Source organism: Caenorhabditis elegans, chromosome V, assembly GCF_000002985.6.
Source record: "Caenorhabditis elegans chromosome V".
NCBI classification, from domain to species: Eukaryota; Metazoa; Nematoda; class Chromadorea; order Rhabditida; family Rhabditidae; genus Caenorhabditis; species Caenorhabditis elegans.
Window position 1 is genome coordinate 343,211 of NC_003283.11, and position 16,487 is coordinate 359,697.

General features: G+C 36.2%; 2 protein-coding genes across 3 annotated transcripts; both read left to right on the forward strand.

Annotated features, from left to right (window-relative positions):
• The first annotated feature begins 217 nt into the window (after positions 1 to 217).
• On the forward strand, positions 218 to 4,430 carry wago-10 (PAZ domain-containing protein). The gene is made up of 7 exons (NM_070776.5): positions 218 to 393; positions 450 to 654; positions 1,095 to 1,928; positions 1,977 to 2,495; positions 2,581 to 3,526; positions 3,845 to 4,035; positions 4,085 to 4,430. The coding sequence occupies exons 1-7, from the start codon at positions 276 to 278 to the stop codon at positions 4,242 to 4,244; spliced, it is 2,973 nt and encodes a 990-aa protein (NP_503177.1). The 5' UTR covers positions 218 to 275; the 3' UTR covers positions 4,245 to 4,430.
• A 1,744-nt stretch (positions 4,431 to 6,174) lies between these two features.
• Positions 6,175 to 16,448, forward strand: atg-9 (Autophagy-related protein 9; the record flags this gene model as incomplete). Of its 2 annotated transcripts, NM_070777.5 has the most annotated exons (11): positions 6,175 to 6,207; positions 6,263 to 6,393; positions 6,498 to 6,555; positions 7,128 to 7,334; positions 8,693 to 9,121; positions 9,953 to 10,144; positions 10,203 to 10,345; positions 11,515 to 12,377; positions 13,786 to 14,049; positions 14,403 to 14,481; positions 15,259 to 16,448. In NM_070777.5, 11 exons carry the CDS (start codon positions 6,175 to 6,177, stop codon positions 15,623 to 15,625), a joined length of 2,766 nt encoding a protein of 921 aa, NP_503178.2. The 2 variants fall into 2 exon arrangements, with proteins under 2 accessions (NP_503178.2, NP_001364810.1); NM_001377584.1 differs by lacking the exons at positions 6,175 to 6,207; positions 6,263 to 6,393; positions 6,498 to 6,555; ... (4 more) ...; positions 11,515 to 12,377; positions 13,786 to 14,049 and having other exon boundaries at positions 14,432 to 14,481; positions 15,259 to 15,625.
• Positions 16,449 to 16,487: the final 39 nt, after the last annotated feature.

Sequence of the window (16,487 nt, forward strand, 5' to 3'; positions counted from 1 at the left end):
ATGTAGGAGTTTCTTCTTTTGTTTTCAGTACAATTGTGGGTCCAAAAACACTCGCTCTCCCCCGTGAGAGACTCAGAATAATTTTTCACGAGAATTATTGATTTAAATTTTTTTTGTTTGAATATCCCGAAAAAATTCATTTACAAAAAAAATGTTTGAAAAAGCGTGAACTGGTTTTGTCTATCTTAAAACGTCATCCGACGTGGAACAAATCACCAATTTTTCTTTGTTTTTTGTTCGAATAAATTTATTGCTCCTGAAACTGTGTTCAAGTTATGCCGACTACCGTCCAAAATCCGTCCCCAACTGGATTTCTTCCGCAGATCCCATTCAGAATACCTAAAAGGACTCGCCGCAGCTCTGAAGTTGATGTCCCTGCAACGAAAAGACCCGGTAATTTATCTAAACATTTTTTGTTCAGTTTTCATATGAAAAATCTTTTTTTTCAGCTCCACCGCTCACCTCTTCAACATCTCTTCCCACTCGCGACTCTTTTTCGATCATCGAAACCAGGGATGTTCAGCTCAACATGTTCGCCTTAAACATTTCCGGGATGCCACGCAAGATTCAACGTTTCCACGTGGATACTCTGATTAAGGGAAAAAACGGAAAGATTTTCAACGTGAATCATGGAGTTTTGGCAAATTCTGGAGAGTAAGTACTGTAGGGAATACTGTAAGAGTACTGTAGTTTCAGAGAGACCTAGTTTTTTGACTTACAGAAAAAATGTGTTGGGGCTAGGGATACTATAGGGATATTGTAGGATTACGGTGGGATTACTGTAGTTTTGTAGAAAAGTTCTGGCTTCTAAATGAATGTCGGGTCCGTTGTAGTGATAATGTCGGGGTACTGTAGGGGTACTGTCAAAGTACTGTAGAAATACTATGGAGGCATAGTAGAAATACTGTAGGGGTACTGTAGGATTACTGGGTACTGTAGTGATGGAGTAGAATTACCGTAGTTTTAGAAAATTGTTCAGTCACTATATTGGTACTGTAGGAAATCTGTAAACGTACTGTAGGGTCAAAAAAATTAATTTTGCCCTGGGTACTGTAACCGTACTGCAGGCTTTAATAAATTTTAATTTTTTTCAGTATAAACTCTCACAACAAACGTCTCGCCCAGCATGCATTGATGCAGAAGTTCCACAAAAAACGCCGAGAGCTTTTTGGCCAACACGACTATCACATCCTTGCCTACGACTGTGCGAACACCCTGTACCTCCCCGATGGTGTCTACCTGGGCCGAAATGAGGAAGAATGCACGTTCAAGTCCGATGATTTTTCACCAGAACAGTGGAATATCACTTCAAAATTGTCTCGCAAAAAAGATTACACGTATGTTATGAAAATTCGGCCATCCGGATTCATTTACACCAGTGGTGAGGAAGCATCGGAGGTGGCAAATCGCATGGAATTAACTCGCTGCGTTGAGATCGTCACTTCCCAGAAGCTCAACAACTCTGATTACTGTCAATTTGGAAATGACACATTCTCTTTCCGTGCTCAACCAGTCTCCGAACCAGATGCCACTTCAGAAATCCGATCAGGATTCGCCAAGGTCTCCCGTATCGTTGAAGGTCGCAACGGGAAGAATGAGATGCTCATGGCAATTGACACAAAAGCCTCTCCGTTCTATAAAAGCACCAGTGTCCTGAATTTTGTGTGCGGAAAATATCTGGAGAAGAGGGGAAGCTCACGCAATGACTATCGAGGCAGAGGTGACTACAATCGGAAGAAGACCGGAGGAGGATCCACTGATGCTCCGGATCATCAGGATGTTGCAGAAGTTGAGAGATCACTGGAGTACCGCGAGAACAGACAGCAGATCGAAGAAGCTCTTAAGGGATTGCTGGTGTCAGCGGCTCATTTGAAGAATTCCACCAATTTGATTATGATCTCAAGAGTAGCTGAGACAAATTCTGAAACGTAAGTATCATTTTGTCATATTATTTTTTTAAAAATTAATACTTTCAGCACCAAGTTCATGACGAACAATGGAGAACGCGAAATTTCCGTCGCCGATCACTATCTTGAAGCCTACAACTACCGACTCAAGTACCCAAAAATGCCACTGGTGGTCTCGAAACGATTCAGAGACGAATGCTTTTATCCAATGGAATTGCTGCAAGTTGCTCCGGGACAGCGCATCAAAGATCACAAGATGAGTGCGGCGGTGCAGATGGCAATGAAAGGACAGAAGTCGACGCTTCCCCAGAAACACGTGGATCTTGTCAAGCACGTTCTCTCCCGTAATCTGAAACTGGATAGAAATCTCTATATGGACGCGTTTGGAATCAAGCTGGAGTCCGCGGAGCTGGTGAAGCTGCAGTCCAAGATTCTTCCGCCACCACAGATAAAGTTCAAGGACGAGGTGTACATGCCGAAGATGGGCAACCCGGTCTTCCGTACGAATGGTCGTTTTGTGGATCCGGCTGATATCAATGCAGTAGCCATTGTCGTCTTTGATAGGGCAATTGACATGAGACAAGCAGAGTAAGTGAAAAGCTAGTTTTTGAGCAGGGCTTGAACTCGGGATCTCTAGATTTCTAAGGCTAAGCCATTTCGTTTTTTTTTTCAGGAATTTCTGCGATCGTCTGAGCTGTTACTGTCGTGAGAATGGAATCACCGTCAAAAAATCTTCGAGAGACTGGCCGATCCGCGAGATTAACAGCGAGGACAGCGTCGCAATCAAGAATGCAATGGAAAAGTGGTTCAGCAAAGGAGTGAATATTCTGGTTGCAATTGCCAAAGAGAAGAAGCCCGATGTTCACGATGTCTTGAAGTATTATGAGGCTTCCGTCGGCTTGCAGACTATTCAGGTTTGCAAGCAGACCGTCGATATGATGCTGAGCTCCGGAGGCCGTCAAACTGCGGATAACGTTATGAGAAAGTTCAATTTAAAGTGTGGAGGAACGAATTTCTTTGTCCAAATTCCAAGATCTGTCAATGGAAGGACTGTCTGTGCGGATGCTCACTTGCTCAATGAGAAGCTCTTCGAACGTGTCCAGTTCATCGGATTCGATATCTCACATGGAGCTTCTCGTACGCTTTTCGACCGTAGCACGGGGAAAATGGATGGGGAAGTTTCGATCGTTGGCGTCTCCTACTCCTTGTCTCACTCGACACATCTCGGAGGCTTCGCCTACATGCAGACTCAGAAAGAATACAAACTGCAGAAGCTCGACGAGGTATTCCCGAAATGTGTTGATTCGTATCGAAATCATACTGGCCGACTTCCTTCAAAAATCGTCATCTATCGAATCGGAGCTGGAGAGGGAGACTTCAAGCGAGTCAAGGAAGAAGTCGATAAGATTCGAGGAACCTTTAATAGGATCCAGCCCGACTATCGTCCGCAGCTCGTCGTCATCATTGCTCAGAGAGATTCTCACGTTCGGGTCTTTCCGGCACACATAACTGGGTCAAAAGCTGGACAGCAAAATGTGACGTCTGGAACTTGTGTGGATAGTGTGATCACTTCGTTGGGCCATCAGGAGTTCATTTTGTCCTCGCAGATGCCGCTATTGGTGAGTATTTAAGCATGCAGGTATGTAGGCATGTAGGCATGTAGGCATGTAGGCATGTAGGCATGTAGGCAAATAGGCGTGTAAGCATGTAGGTATATAGGCATGTGGATTGTAGGCATGTAGGCATGTTGGTACTGCATGTAGGCATGTAGGTACAATTTTCAGCACTTTCTCTAATATTTCAGCTGAAATTAATGAAATTTTCAGATAAATCAACTGAGTTTTTACAGTTTGACTCTAATTTTCAATGAACAATGTTAGTACAACATAGTGCAATAGACCCTATACAATTTCAACAAAAAAAAACTTTATTTTCAGGGAACCGTCCGTCCTTGCAAGTACACAATTCTCACCAATGACCCCAACTGGACCAAGACTGAGATCACACATCTCACTTATTTCCGAGCTTTTGGCCATCAAGTATCCTATCAGCCACCATCGTTCCCTGATGTGCTCTACGCCGCTGAGAATCTCGCCAAGAGAGGAAGAAACAACTACAAAGTTCATCAGTGAGTTTCTGGGTTCAATGTATTTTCTGAAAAATCTCGAAATTTCCAGACGATTCGTTAATTTGCAAGCTGTCGAGCGTAGTGTGATTGCGGAGAATTCGGATCTTGTTAGCGAGGAGATGCGCGAGCAACTCGCCGCTGCAATTGTCGATGAAATGTCCGCTGCGATCAATGGAATGACCATCTCGAAAAGGAACTTTTGGGCTTGAACTCTTCATTTCCCGATTTTTTTTTTAATCAATTTCCTGTCTTTCATCCCCAACAACTCGTATGCCATCTTGATTTTTTTCTCTTTGAAAATGTGTTAATGTGCCCAAAAATGAAATTGTATTGTGTTAATGCAAGTAATATTTTATTAAATTTAATTTCAATAATAGAATAAATTTTTAGTTTTTTTTTAAATTTGTTTCCTAATGATTTTATACAAAAAAAACCTTTTCTTGTTTGGAAAAATGTTAGAAACTTTTTTTAATTGGAAATTTTAAATTTTTGTTGCGTCGGGTCTCGAAACGATAAGCAGTGCCGGCAAGAATTCCGTCATGCGCCTTTAAGATTACGGTATTTTTTGTTTTCGATTATTTTTCTTTTTTTTTATTAATTTCAACTATTTTCGGCGTTTTTTTCGCTTCTAATTCGATTTTTCTTTTATTTTTTTTATCAAAAAACTTAAAAATCAACAAAAAACCGATTTTCTGCTGAGTTTCGTTGATTTTCGTGATTTTCAAGCCTCAAAGCCCAGACTTTACAGTAAAAATCGATAAAAATTCGACAATTCTGATCCTAATCGAAATTTCAACTTCATAGTAAGACTTTCATCTGTACTTTACAACAAAAAAACCACCCTCCCGCCTCTGAAAACGATGTTCTCAGGGTCAAATCATGTGATTTTTCTGTGTCTCACTTTCTCTCTCTCGATAATAATGGTTGGGGGGGGGGGGGGGGGGGGGAGGCACGCGGCGTTAAAATGACAGTTGCTTTTATAATTTTTTTAAAAAAGCTCTTAATTTAACAAATTTTTTATAGTTTTAATTCAAAAAAAAAATCCTTTCTTTTGACAAAAAAAATAATTTTTTCATTATTTAAACAATTATAATAATAGAAAAACTAAATATTTGATTAAAAAAGCTCGCTTCATCGAATGGACAGGTGGCCTTAATCCGACATCTGGCATTTATTAATTTGTATAAATGAGCAAAAATTTTGGGTTTGTGTGGGGTTTTTCTCCAAATTTCAACGAAAATTGTAGTATTTATTTAAATTCAATAATTTAATTTTTGAAATTTCTCGAAACAAATTACTTAAATAGGCCTAGGCTTAGGTTTAAGCTTAGTCCTGGGCCGGCTCTGAGGCACAGGCTTAGGCTTAAGCTTAAGCTTATTGTTAGGCCTAGACAATTTAGATATTCCCGCGCAAATAAATGACCTATTTTTGCTATTTTTTCGATTTCCGGTTATTTTAGTTCAGTTTTTTCTCGTTTTTTTTTTTAATTTTTAAGGTAATTTTCCAATTTTTCAGACATTTTTTTCGCTAAAAAACTTTGAAAATGGCCGAAACTCAAAATTTGCTCCAGAAAATCGATAATTCAAGCATAAATTTGATATTTTTCCAGAAAAAAGTATGAAAAATTATTATTTGGCAGACTTTTTCTGTGAAAATGAACTATTTAACTGTAATTTATCGATTTTCTGGGCAATTTTAGGGTTTGAGCAAGGTTTTTTGGCAGAAAAATGACTTCAAGAATTGGAAAATTATGTTTTAAATTATTAATTAACGGAAAAATGAAGTATTTTTTAACGAAAAATTCGAAAAAAACTTTTTTTCTGTAATTTTTAAAAAAAATCAATTTTTTTGGCAATTTCTAAAATTTTATCAGTTCAATTCTCCTGTTTTCTATTACAAAACCTATTTATTTTTCTTCCCCTAACCTTCTCTCCCCTTCAAATACCAGTTCTAACAGTCACCACCCGCTGTTCACGTGCCCCCTCCCTCCCCAGCTGCCGTGTTCAATAGAGCGCGTTTGCATTTGCACCCCCCACCGCGTGAGCCCAGTCGATGAAATTGATCGATTTTTCTTCGTTTTTCTCGCGTTTTCTCGTTTTTTATTCAAATAAAATTTTTTTTCTCATTCAGACCCATCAAATGTTCAACTCACAGTCAAAACGGGCATATCAGGTAATTTTTTTTTTCGAGAAAAACTATTTTAATTGATTTTTTCTCGAAATTCCAGCAAATCGACGACGATTTTGATGATGAAGTGCTGCGTAACAGTACGTGTACGTCACGATTTATGCAAGGATGGGGCTCATCCACAAGGTCACTGCTTTTTGGAGGCGCTTCCAATGATGAACAGAGGAATTTGTGAGTTTTTACGGCGAAAAATTCGAATTTTGACCGAAAATTCGAGATTTTCATGTTTTTCTAGTGCAAAATTCGATGAAAAACACTAAAATTTAAAATTTCAGAATCGCCAGCTCCTCGTCCCATCACTCGTATCACGATTCACCTGCCGAGGAGCCACCGGTACGGATTTTGACCTGAAAATCCCCGATTTCTGCTGAAAAATTGGAAAAAAAGGCTGAAGAAACACTATTTTTTTAGCAAAAAGTCAAATTTTCGACAAAAACTGAAAAATCGAACATATTAGCGTTTTTTTTAATCGATTTTCTGGCCACTTTTTGCTAGAATCTCGTGTGTTTTCAGTGAAATTCGCTATAAAAACCGATAAAAATGTCCAGGAAACCCCCGAAAAAATATCGATTTTACAACTTTTCTGTACTTTTTGTCAAAAAAAAACCCACGAAAATGTTTTTTTTTTTTCAAGATTTTCAAAGTTTTTAGTTGAATTTGACAAAAAAACGTCCAGAAAATTGCAAAACCAACTTGAAATTGTGTTAAATTAAAAAAAAAAACCGAATATCCACCAATTTTCCCCGTTTTTAAATAACAAATGCCTCAAAAATTCGCAAAAAAACTCATTTTTATCAGATTTTCCTAGTTTTTTTTTGGTTAAAGTTCAAGAAAAAACCGATTTCCCATCAATTTTCCCCGCTTTAAAACCAAAAAATCCCTCAAAAATCCGCAATTACTTTCAGGAAACTCACTACGAACAATTCACGGCCACCCACAATCATGGTCCGCCAACAATGGCTTCATCGTCACAGCTAAACTCTCGACGATGGGACCACGTACTGAATTTAGACGAATTTTTCACGCATATCTACGAATATCATCAGAATGGCGGTTATTTGTGCATTGTTTTGCAGAAAGTGTTCAGTTTATTACAATTTATATTTGTTATGGTGAGTTTTGTGTCGAAAATCTGCCATTTTCTGGGCGTGGCGTGGCAATTTCAAAAAATTTAAACTATTTTTGACTTCCCGCGCAAATTTATTGCGTAGTTTTGGCGTTTTCCGACTAAATTTTATAATTTTTAAATATTTTTTTCATATCTTCGGCCTTTTTTCCGAAAAACTGTAAATTATTTTGAAATTATCGGTTTCTAGGTCAATTTTAAAGCTTTTTCAGGAAAATGTCTTAAAATTCCCGAAAAACGCCAAAAATGTCGATATTAAGTGACTAAATTGCGCGGGAAATCAAAAAGTCGAAAAATTTGAAATTCCGCCTTTTCTTCGCAAAAAAAGGTGAAAAACGAAGAATTCAACACATAAAACCAATAAATAGGCGGAGCTTATTTGAGAAAACTAATAATTGACAGATTTTGACTTTCCGATAACGAAAATTCAACAAAAAAAAATTAGACCAATCAGTGATTCGCTCCGCCCACTTTTCAACCAATCAGATGGAATGGGCGGAGTTCGAAGATGTTGATTGGTGGGGGACTTCTCATTTTAGAGGGAATTTTGAAAAAATTGAAAAATCTCAAAAAGATTTTTAAAGGTGGACTAACGGTTCGAACGATTTTGAACGTATAGACCCAAAATGAGCTCAAATGAACGAATTTCGTAATGAAACTGCTCAAAAATTTTTCAAAAATTTTTTATGGCGGTTCAAAATTTTGAAAAAATTACACTGATTTTATCTGAAATTACGAATTTTCCCCATTTTTCCGTGTCACATCTGTCCGAAGTTAGCTTTTTTGGAATTATTGTCCTTAATTGCATATATTGGTATTTAATCTCATTTAATTTCGCCGATTAAAGTACATTTAAAGCCGATAGGTAACCAAAAATCATCGAAATTGGTTACCTATCGGCTTTAAATGTACTTTAATCGACGAAATTAAATGAGATTAATTATCAATATATGCAATAAAAGACGATAATTCCAAAAAATCCAACTTCGGACAGATGTGACACGGAAAAATGGGCAAAATTCGTGATTTTAGCTAAAATCCGTGTAATTTTTTCAAAATTTTGAAACGCCATAAAAAAATTTTGAAAAATTTTTGAGCAGTTTCATTACGAAATTTGTTCATTTGAGCTTATTTTGGGTCTATAAGTTCAAAATCGTCCGAACCGTTAGTCCTCCTTTAAGCCAATATGTGAGCTGAGCTTTTTCTGTGGAAATTTTCATGAATTTTCAAAAATTTCTAGTAATTCTACAAGTTTTTGTCTCCGGTAACGAAAAATTCTCTTTTTTTCGTTAAAAATTTTCAAAAAATTCCCGATTTCCATCAAAAATCTTCAATTTTTTGCAGAGTTTTACTACATTCTTCACTCAATGCGTCAACTATCAATTCCTATTCGCCAACACAAACGTGACAAGTCACGGCACTGTAAATCAGGGAAAACGGCATTTCGGAGACGCTGTCGTCGATAATTGCCCGGCACACATTAGTATTTGGATGATTTTCGCGATTCTCGCCGCCATCGTCTACTGGATCACTCGGGTCATCAAACACGCTCAGTACATTATGAAAATGTCGGAAATTCAGCAATTTTATGCTCACGAGCTGAAAATTGCCGACGATCAGCTGCCCAATTTGACGTGGCACGCGATTGTGAAGAGGATTTGTGAGGCGCAGAAAAAACTACGGTTGAGCATTCATCAGGATAATATTACGTCGATTTATATTTATCATCGCATTCTTCGTTATAAGAATTATATGACTGGAATGATTAATAAGGTGAATATTTGGAAAATTGTCTGAAAATCGCCTGAAATTCGGAAAAATTCCACTAAAAACCGGAAAAAAATCGAGAAAGAATGCAAAAAAAGCTTCCCAAAATTGCAAAAAAATATTTTTTTTGTTTAGTTTTTTGCAAAAAATTGTTTTTAATTAAAAGTTTGATATTTTCAACAAAAAAACTTATTTTGTCAAAAACAAAAAAATTTTTATCATAAAAATTTAAATTAAAGTATAATTAAAAAAAACAAATTTTTAATTTCTTTTTTTTGAAGATAATACAATTTTTTTAAACCTTCCAAATTTTATTAGAAAATCACAATTCGACATTACAAAATTTTAAAAAATTGCCGAAAAATTTCCGTTTTTTTAAAAATTGTTTCCTTTATAAAAATTACTTATTCAATTTATATTTAAAAAATTAAAAAAAAATCAAAATTGTTTTTTGTGGTCTAAAATTGCCTTTGTTTTTAAATTTTTTGTAAAACCTTCAACAATTTTTGTTTAAAAATTCGAAAAACAAATTGTCAAAACATTTTTCAATTAAAAAAATCTTAAAGTCACTCTAAAGTCTCTATGTTTCGCTAAAATTGCCTAAAAATCATTTATTTTTTCTCTCAAAAATTTAATTTCCAACATTTCCATATTTTTCACAATTTTGATCACTGAAACTCCTAAAAATCAATTTTTGGTTAGATTTTAGATTAAAAAAAAGCGAAACTCGTTATTAATGCTTCTACAATTTTTATTGAAAATTTTGGGAAAAAATCTATTTTTTTTGTCAAAAAATTACTTTTTCCTTACAAAAATTCAATTTTTCTCAATTTTCAGCGAATCCTTCACCCAGTCTTCGATGTTCCTTTCCTCGGACCAATCGCCTATCTTCCCAACAATCTAAAACACGAAATCGAGCGAATTCTGTTCACAAGTTCCACGTCAGCATGGACGAATGGTCCGAACCTCCGAGAGGAGTACAAACATCACGAGCAACTCGATATGGCAGCCAAGAAAATGAAGGAAGATGTAATAAATTTATTTTGTTTTTTGAATTTCAATATTTAAAAAAAATTCAAATTTTCAGTGCAAATTCTACGGATTTCTGTCGCTCGTCCTGATGCCTCTACTGCTCCCATTCCAGATTATGGAATCGTTCTTCTCACTGACGGAGCTCATAAAAAGACGACCAGATGGGCTTGGAATGAGAAGATACAGTAATTTTGGAAGGTAAAACTGGAATCGAAAATCTTAAAAATCTACTTTTTCCAAAAATCTTGGAATAAAAATCACTTTGAAAATTTGAAATTTGAAATCTTCCCTGAAATTTGAAAAAACATTTAAGAAAATTGAATATAAATTTTTATTAAATATTTAAAATTCAAGAACCAATTTTTGAACGAAAAATAAAAAATATTAATTTTTTCATAAATTTCCGAATATTTTAAATTAAAGTTCAACTAAAAAACCAAAAAAGAGCAAAATAGTCTGAAATCGCAAGAATTTTAAATACTGTGAGATTAAATTTAAACGTATTACGGTTTTTTATCGTTTTTTGGATTTTTTGCAGTGAAATTAACGATTTTTCATAATAATCATAGTGTTAATTTTCGAAAAATTCAGAAAATCCTATGTTAACGAAAAACACAATTTTATACAATAAATTTAAAAATACGGCGAAAAATAACGATATTACAGAAACACGAAATTCTAAGAATGCGTACTGTGCAACATATTTGACGCGCAAAATATCTTGTAACGAAAATTACGGTAATCTTTTAAATTTCTACTGTAGCGGTGATGTCGATTTACGGGATCTCGATTTCGAAAACCGACCCCGTAAATCAACACTAGCGCTACAGTAGCCATTTCAAAGATTACTGTAGTTTTCGCTACAAGATATTTTGCGCGTCAAATATGCTGCGCAGTACGCATTCTCATAATTTGGTGCTTCTGTAATATCGTTATTTTTCGCCGTATCTTTCTATTTATTGTATAAAAATGTTTTTTCGTTAATATATTAAATCTTCTGAATTTTTCGAAATTTAAAACTAGTGATTTATATGAAAAATCGTTACTTTAAAAGCAAAACATCCGGAAAAAGCTAAAAACCGTAAACAAATGACCTTCAATCTCACATTATTTAAAATTCTTGCAATTTTAGACTATTTTTTGTTTTTTTTTGTTTTTCAGTTAAACGTTAATTTAAAATACTCGGAAATTTATGAAAAATTATTTTTTAAAGTTTTTTTTAAATTGTCTTGCAAAAAATGTTTTATTTTTCGTTCAGAAATATGTTTTTGAATTTTAAAAATTAGATAAAAATTTATATACCTTCAATGAAAAGTCCCCAATTTCAACATCAATTTTGCATCCGCTGAAATTCCCCAATTTTCCAGATACCTCCTGCGTCACTTCAACGAGCTTGACCACGAACTCTCGGCTCGCCTGAATCGTTCACACATTTACGCGGCAGCCTACATGGATCAATTCTTCTCCCCAGTCCTGGAAATCGCCGCCAAAAATATCACATTCATCGCCGCCGCCGTCTTCGGAGTGCTGACAATTCTGTCTGCGTGGGATGAGGATGTTCTCCAGGTGGAACACGTCATCACCGTTCTCACGATCTGCGGAATCGTGGTTCTCGTGTGTCGTGGAATGATTCCCGACGAGAATCTCGTCTGGCAACCCGAGATCCTCATGACCCACGTCACTTCGGAGCTTCACTACCTGCCGTCCACGTGGAAGGGAAAGGCACATACGACAGGCGTCAGGCACGAATTCGATCAGCTTTTCCAGATGAAATGGATGTTTTTTGTGCTGGAACTGACGTCGCCGATCTTTACACCATTCGTTCTGCTGTTCTGGTTGAGACCCAGGTGCTCACAGCTCGCGAATTTCTTCCATGACTATACGGAACGAGTCGATGGGCTCGGCGATGTGTGTAGCTTCGCTGTGATGGATGTTGGAAAGCATGGTGATCCGAAGTGGAATCATATTAAAGAGCTCAAAGCGATCGTTGAGGATCAGGAGGATCAGCAGCAGGCCCAGTCGGTGGTGACATCATTGAATCGGGCTCGCGATGGAAAAACGGAGCTATCGATTCTCCATTTCAAGACTACCAATCCCGAATGGCAGCCGCCTAAGGCGTCGGAGAAATTTTTGAGGAAATTTAGGAATCGGTTGGGGCAGGAGGCTTCCATGCTCGCACCGCTGACCTCAATGCATCTCGGGCAGCAAATGGATCGGCAGCAGCAGCAGGGTAAAATAGGAAAAAAATGAAAAAAAAAACGATTTTTGAGTTAAAATGACTATTTTTCATCAATTTCGGCATAAAAACTACTTTTTTGAAAAAACATTTATTCAAAAAATCGAAAAAACGAGAATTTGCGATTTTTCGCGACAAAAATACGGTACCGGGTCTCGAAACGACAAGATTTTGTTAAATGACAAAACGATGTGCGCCTTTAAAGCAGGAGTACTGTATTTACAAAATCTTATTTCTGGGCAATTTTAAATGATTTTTCATACTGTTTTCGACAAACACATGAAACCAAATTTAGAAACTACTCTTTAAAGGCGCACACATTTTTAAATTTCGCAAAAATTTGTCGTGTCGAGACCCGGGTACTGTATTTTTTGCGCAAAATTCATTTTTCCGATTCTGAGTAATGAAAAGTGCTTTTTTCTTCTTTTTCTTCGACTAAAAATAGATTTTCCAGTAAAATTTCAGATTTTTGGTCAAATCTCCAACTTTTCAGAGATTTTTTTGAAAAAATTGACGATTTTTAAAGGTGGTGTACCGAAATCTGGGAAATGTTTTTAAATGACTCCAAATTTTGCCATGATTCCGAATATCTATGTGAAAAAATTCAAAAAAATTTCTCTGATTTTATATTTGAGCTTGAAATCGCGATTTTCATTTGTGCACCCGTGAGATTTTTCAAACTCAAAATGTTGCCGCGCAACGACACTCCGCGCTAAACAAAGCGAGCTGTGTAGATTTACGGGAGATATTTTTTCGCTGTCTTGATTTATACATTTTCCTGCAGATTTCACGGTTTTTCACCGTTTTTTTACCGGTTTTTGTCGAAATGTCCAAGATTATTTATAAGGAAAACAAAGAAAAGTGGAATATAAAGAAAATTTATTAAAACAACACAATAAATCAACAGAAAACATCTCGGAGGATTATTCGACGGGAAACGATGTTGCAGCGGCGAAGACGGTTGGAATTCATCGGAAAGCGCGGAGTGTCGTTGCGCGGCAATATTTTGCGTTTGAAAAATCTCACGGGTGCACAAATGAAAATCGCGATTTCAAGCTCAAATATAAAATCAGAGAAATTTTTTTGAATTTTTTCACATAGATATTCGGAATCAGGGCAAAATTTGGAGTCATTTAAAAATATTTCCCAGATTTCGGTACACCACCTTTAAATAACTTTTTCGATTTTGTTACAAAAAATTGATAAAACAATTTTTTCTAATTTTTTGATAATTTAAAAAATGTTTAATTCGTGAATATTAAAAAAAATAATTTTTCACAATTTCAGGCTCCAAAACAAAAATTAAAAATTCAGAAAAATTATATTTTGACAATTTTCTGTCGTTTTGAGCAAAAAAACCGGAATTTCTGCAAATTTACACAAATTTTTCAAATTTTTCCAGATCAAATCCTGCCACCGCGCAACATTCTCCTCGAATCCGTACACTCGATTGTCCCAACAACTTCCGGCGGAATTTCAGCTTCCCAGGTCGCACCGGGCCGCCATCCACTCATCGGAGACGGCCTTCACCGTATCGACGGGCCCGTTGGAAACGCGTTCCAGGGAATTCAGGGAGCCAAGCTGGGCAGCGGTGGTGTGCTCGCCAGCCTCTACCAGGAGCAGCCACGTGCCGCCGAGTCGCTGAGCAACAGTTTGAGAGCTAGTGGTACGTGTTTTTTTTTTCAGAAAAAAAATACACTAAAAAATGCATATTTGTCAAGATTTTTAAAGTTTTTCTGCGGAAAAATCGATAAATTCTGATTAAAATTCTGAAAAATCGATGTTTCAACATTTCTTGCCGAAAAATCTCAAAAAAAAAAACGAAAAAAAAACATTTCCTCCAAAATGAGACCAGCGATTTGCTCCGCCCATTTTTGAACCAATCATACGCAGTGGGCGGAGTTCGAAGACGCTGATTGGGCGCAGTTTTCGTTTTTTGCGGTTTTTCTAATAAATTTCAGACAATTTGGAACTTTTTGAAGCCAAATCTTGAAAAAAAATTTTTTTCCCAATTTCCAGGAGTTGATATCGATGGAGCCGGAGCCGAAATGCGCATCAACGCCTTGTTCCTGAGAGGTCTTCACGATGAGAGTATTATGTAAGTTCGAAAAAGCTTTAAAAATTGAAACTTTAAGAAATTTTACTACCAAGAAACCTTCAAAAATTTCAGAAAATTCTGCATTTTTATTTTTTTTAAATCTATAAATTTCAACGAGAAAATTGCACTTTCCAGAATGAAAATTTGCCAGAAAAATGTCAAATTTTCAGTGAAAACTTTGATTTTTCAAGGAAAAACAAGTTTTTAGGTGGTTTTTTGAATTTTTTAAGAATTTAATTTTTACTTTGAAAAAAACACAGGGTTTCCTCAAATTTTCACTCAAAAAACATCCGAAAAACCAAGAATTTTGCCGAAAAATCATAAATTTCAGCGGAAAATTTCGAATTTTAGAGAAACATTCAAATTTCCCATCAAAAGCTCAATTTTCCAATTTTATTATTCAAAAATTCAATTTTTTTTTTCTAAAAAAAAACATATTTTTTAAAATTTAAAACGCCGTTTTTGGTGCAAAAAAAGGAATTCCCTGAAGATAGAGAAAGATCCAGAAAAAAATTTAAAAATTTAAAGCGAAATTAAAAATTGACCAAATTTAAAGAATTTTTTCGTTTAAAATTCAATTTTAAATCGGAAAAAAACCGTTTTTTCATGAATTTTCTTCCAAAAAATCATCGTAATTTTGTCGCACAAATCGTAAAATAAAATTATTAAAAATTCAATTTTTTTTTCAAAACTTGAAAAATTCACATTTTTCCAAAAAATCGTAGTTTTGGCGCAAAAATTCAGCGTTTTCAACCTTAAAATGTCGTTTTTTTTCAGCCACAGCTCATCCCGAAACTACGGCGGCACGACGTCAAGCTTCAACATGCACCCGACCGCTATGCAAAGCGTTTTCGCGATGCCCGACGGCTTTGGCCAGCCGGCTCCCGCCGTAGAATCATCCCTTATCGACATTGAAACACCCACCTATCACAGGGAATCAGTGCAGAGATCGGCGGCGGAGCACAAGATGGAGCACGAGACTCCCGAGCCACTGGCCGAGCTTCCGGATCTTCCGGGACCGTCATCGTCGGAGCATCAGCAGAGATCCCGACTCGTTCCGAACACCCAGCATCGGCAGATTAATGAGGAGGAAGAAGAGGAAGAGGAGGAGGACAATACGCCACCGCTTAGCTTTAGCTCTTAGATTTTCTGAATTAAAAAAAAAAAATTTTTTTAATCCCTGCATTATTTCCTCGTTTTCCCCTACCAATTGACGTGAAAACGCGCTCCGCCTCCAAACCATGGGTCTCGTTAGGTATTTGGCGCGAAAACCGACAATTTGAACGTATTCACCAATTTTCAAGCATTTAAAATTATTTTTAAGTCGAATTTCGGCAAAAACACGAAAAACCGTTTTTTTTTTTCGATTTTCAAGCATTTTTTGTATTTTTAAAAATGATTTTTACGTTGATTTTTCGCATAAAAACCGAAAACATCTGAAAATTAAAAAAAATCACAAAAAAAAAATTAAATAATTTTTTCCGATTTCAACAATTTTCAAGCATTTTTTGTCTGGTTTTTATGCCATTCCGGTTAAAAAAAAAAACTCTAAAATACGAAAAATGCTTGAAAAAGTGACAAAAACGATTAAAACAAGCTTTTTTATTGATTTTTGCGTCGAATTTCGGCTTAATTATCCATAAAAACCGGGAAAAGCTCGAAAATTTTTTACCGTTTGCGGGGGTGGGACGTTTTCAATTTGCCGTGGAGCGCGTTTACACGGTTTTCACCCAATTTCTAACCTGAACTGCAGCATAATTTTGTACATTTTTGTGTATGTTGTACCGTTTTCTGTTGTTTTTTTTTGTAAATTTTGAAACTTTGACACGAGTTTACATTAGTCAGAATAGTTTTTTTTTCTATGTATGAACACAATTTTTTTTCGAATTTTTTTTCACCGCAGCTCCCTCACCGCTACTCTGTACAATTTTTTTCACTGACAATCTGAATAAAATCCCGCAAATTTGTTCATTCTAGTGGAAAAAGCAGCCCGTTGTTGACCGGAA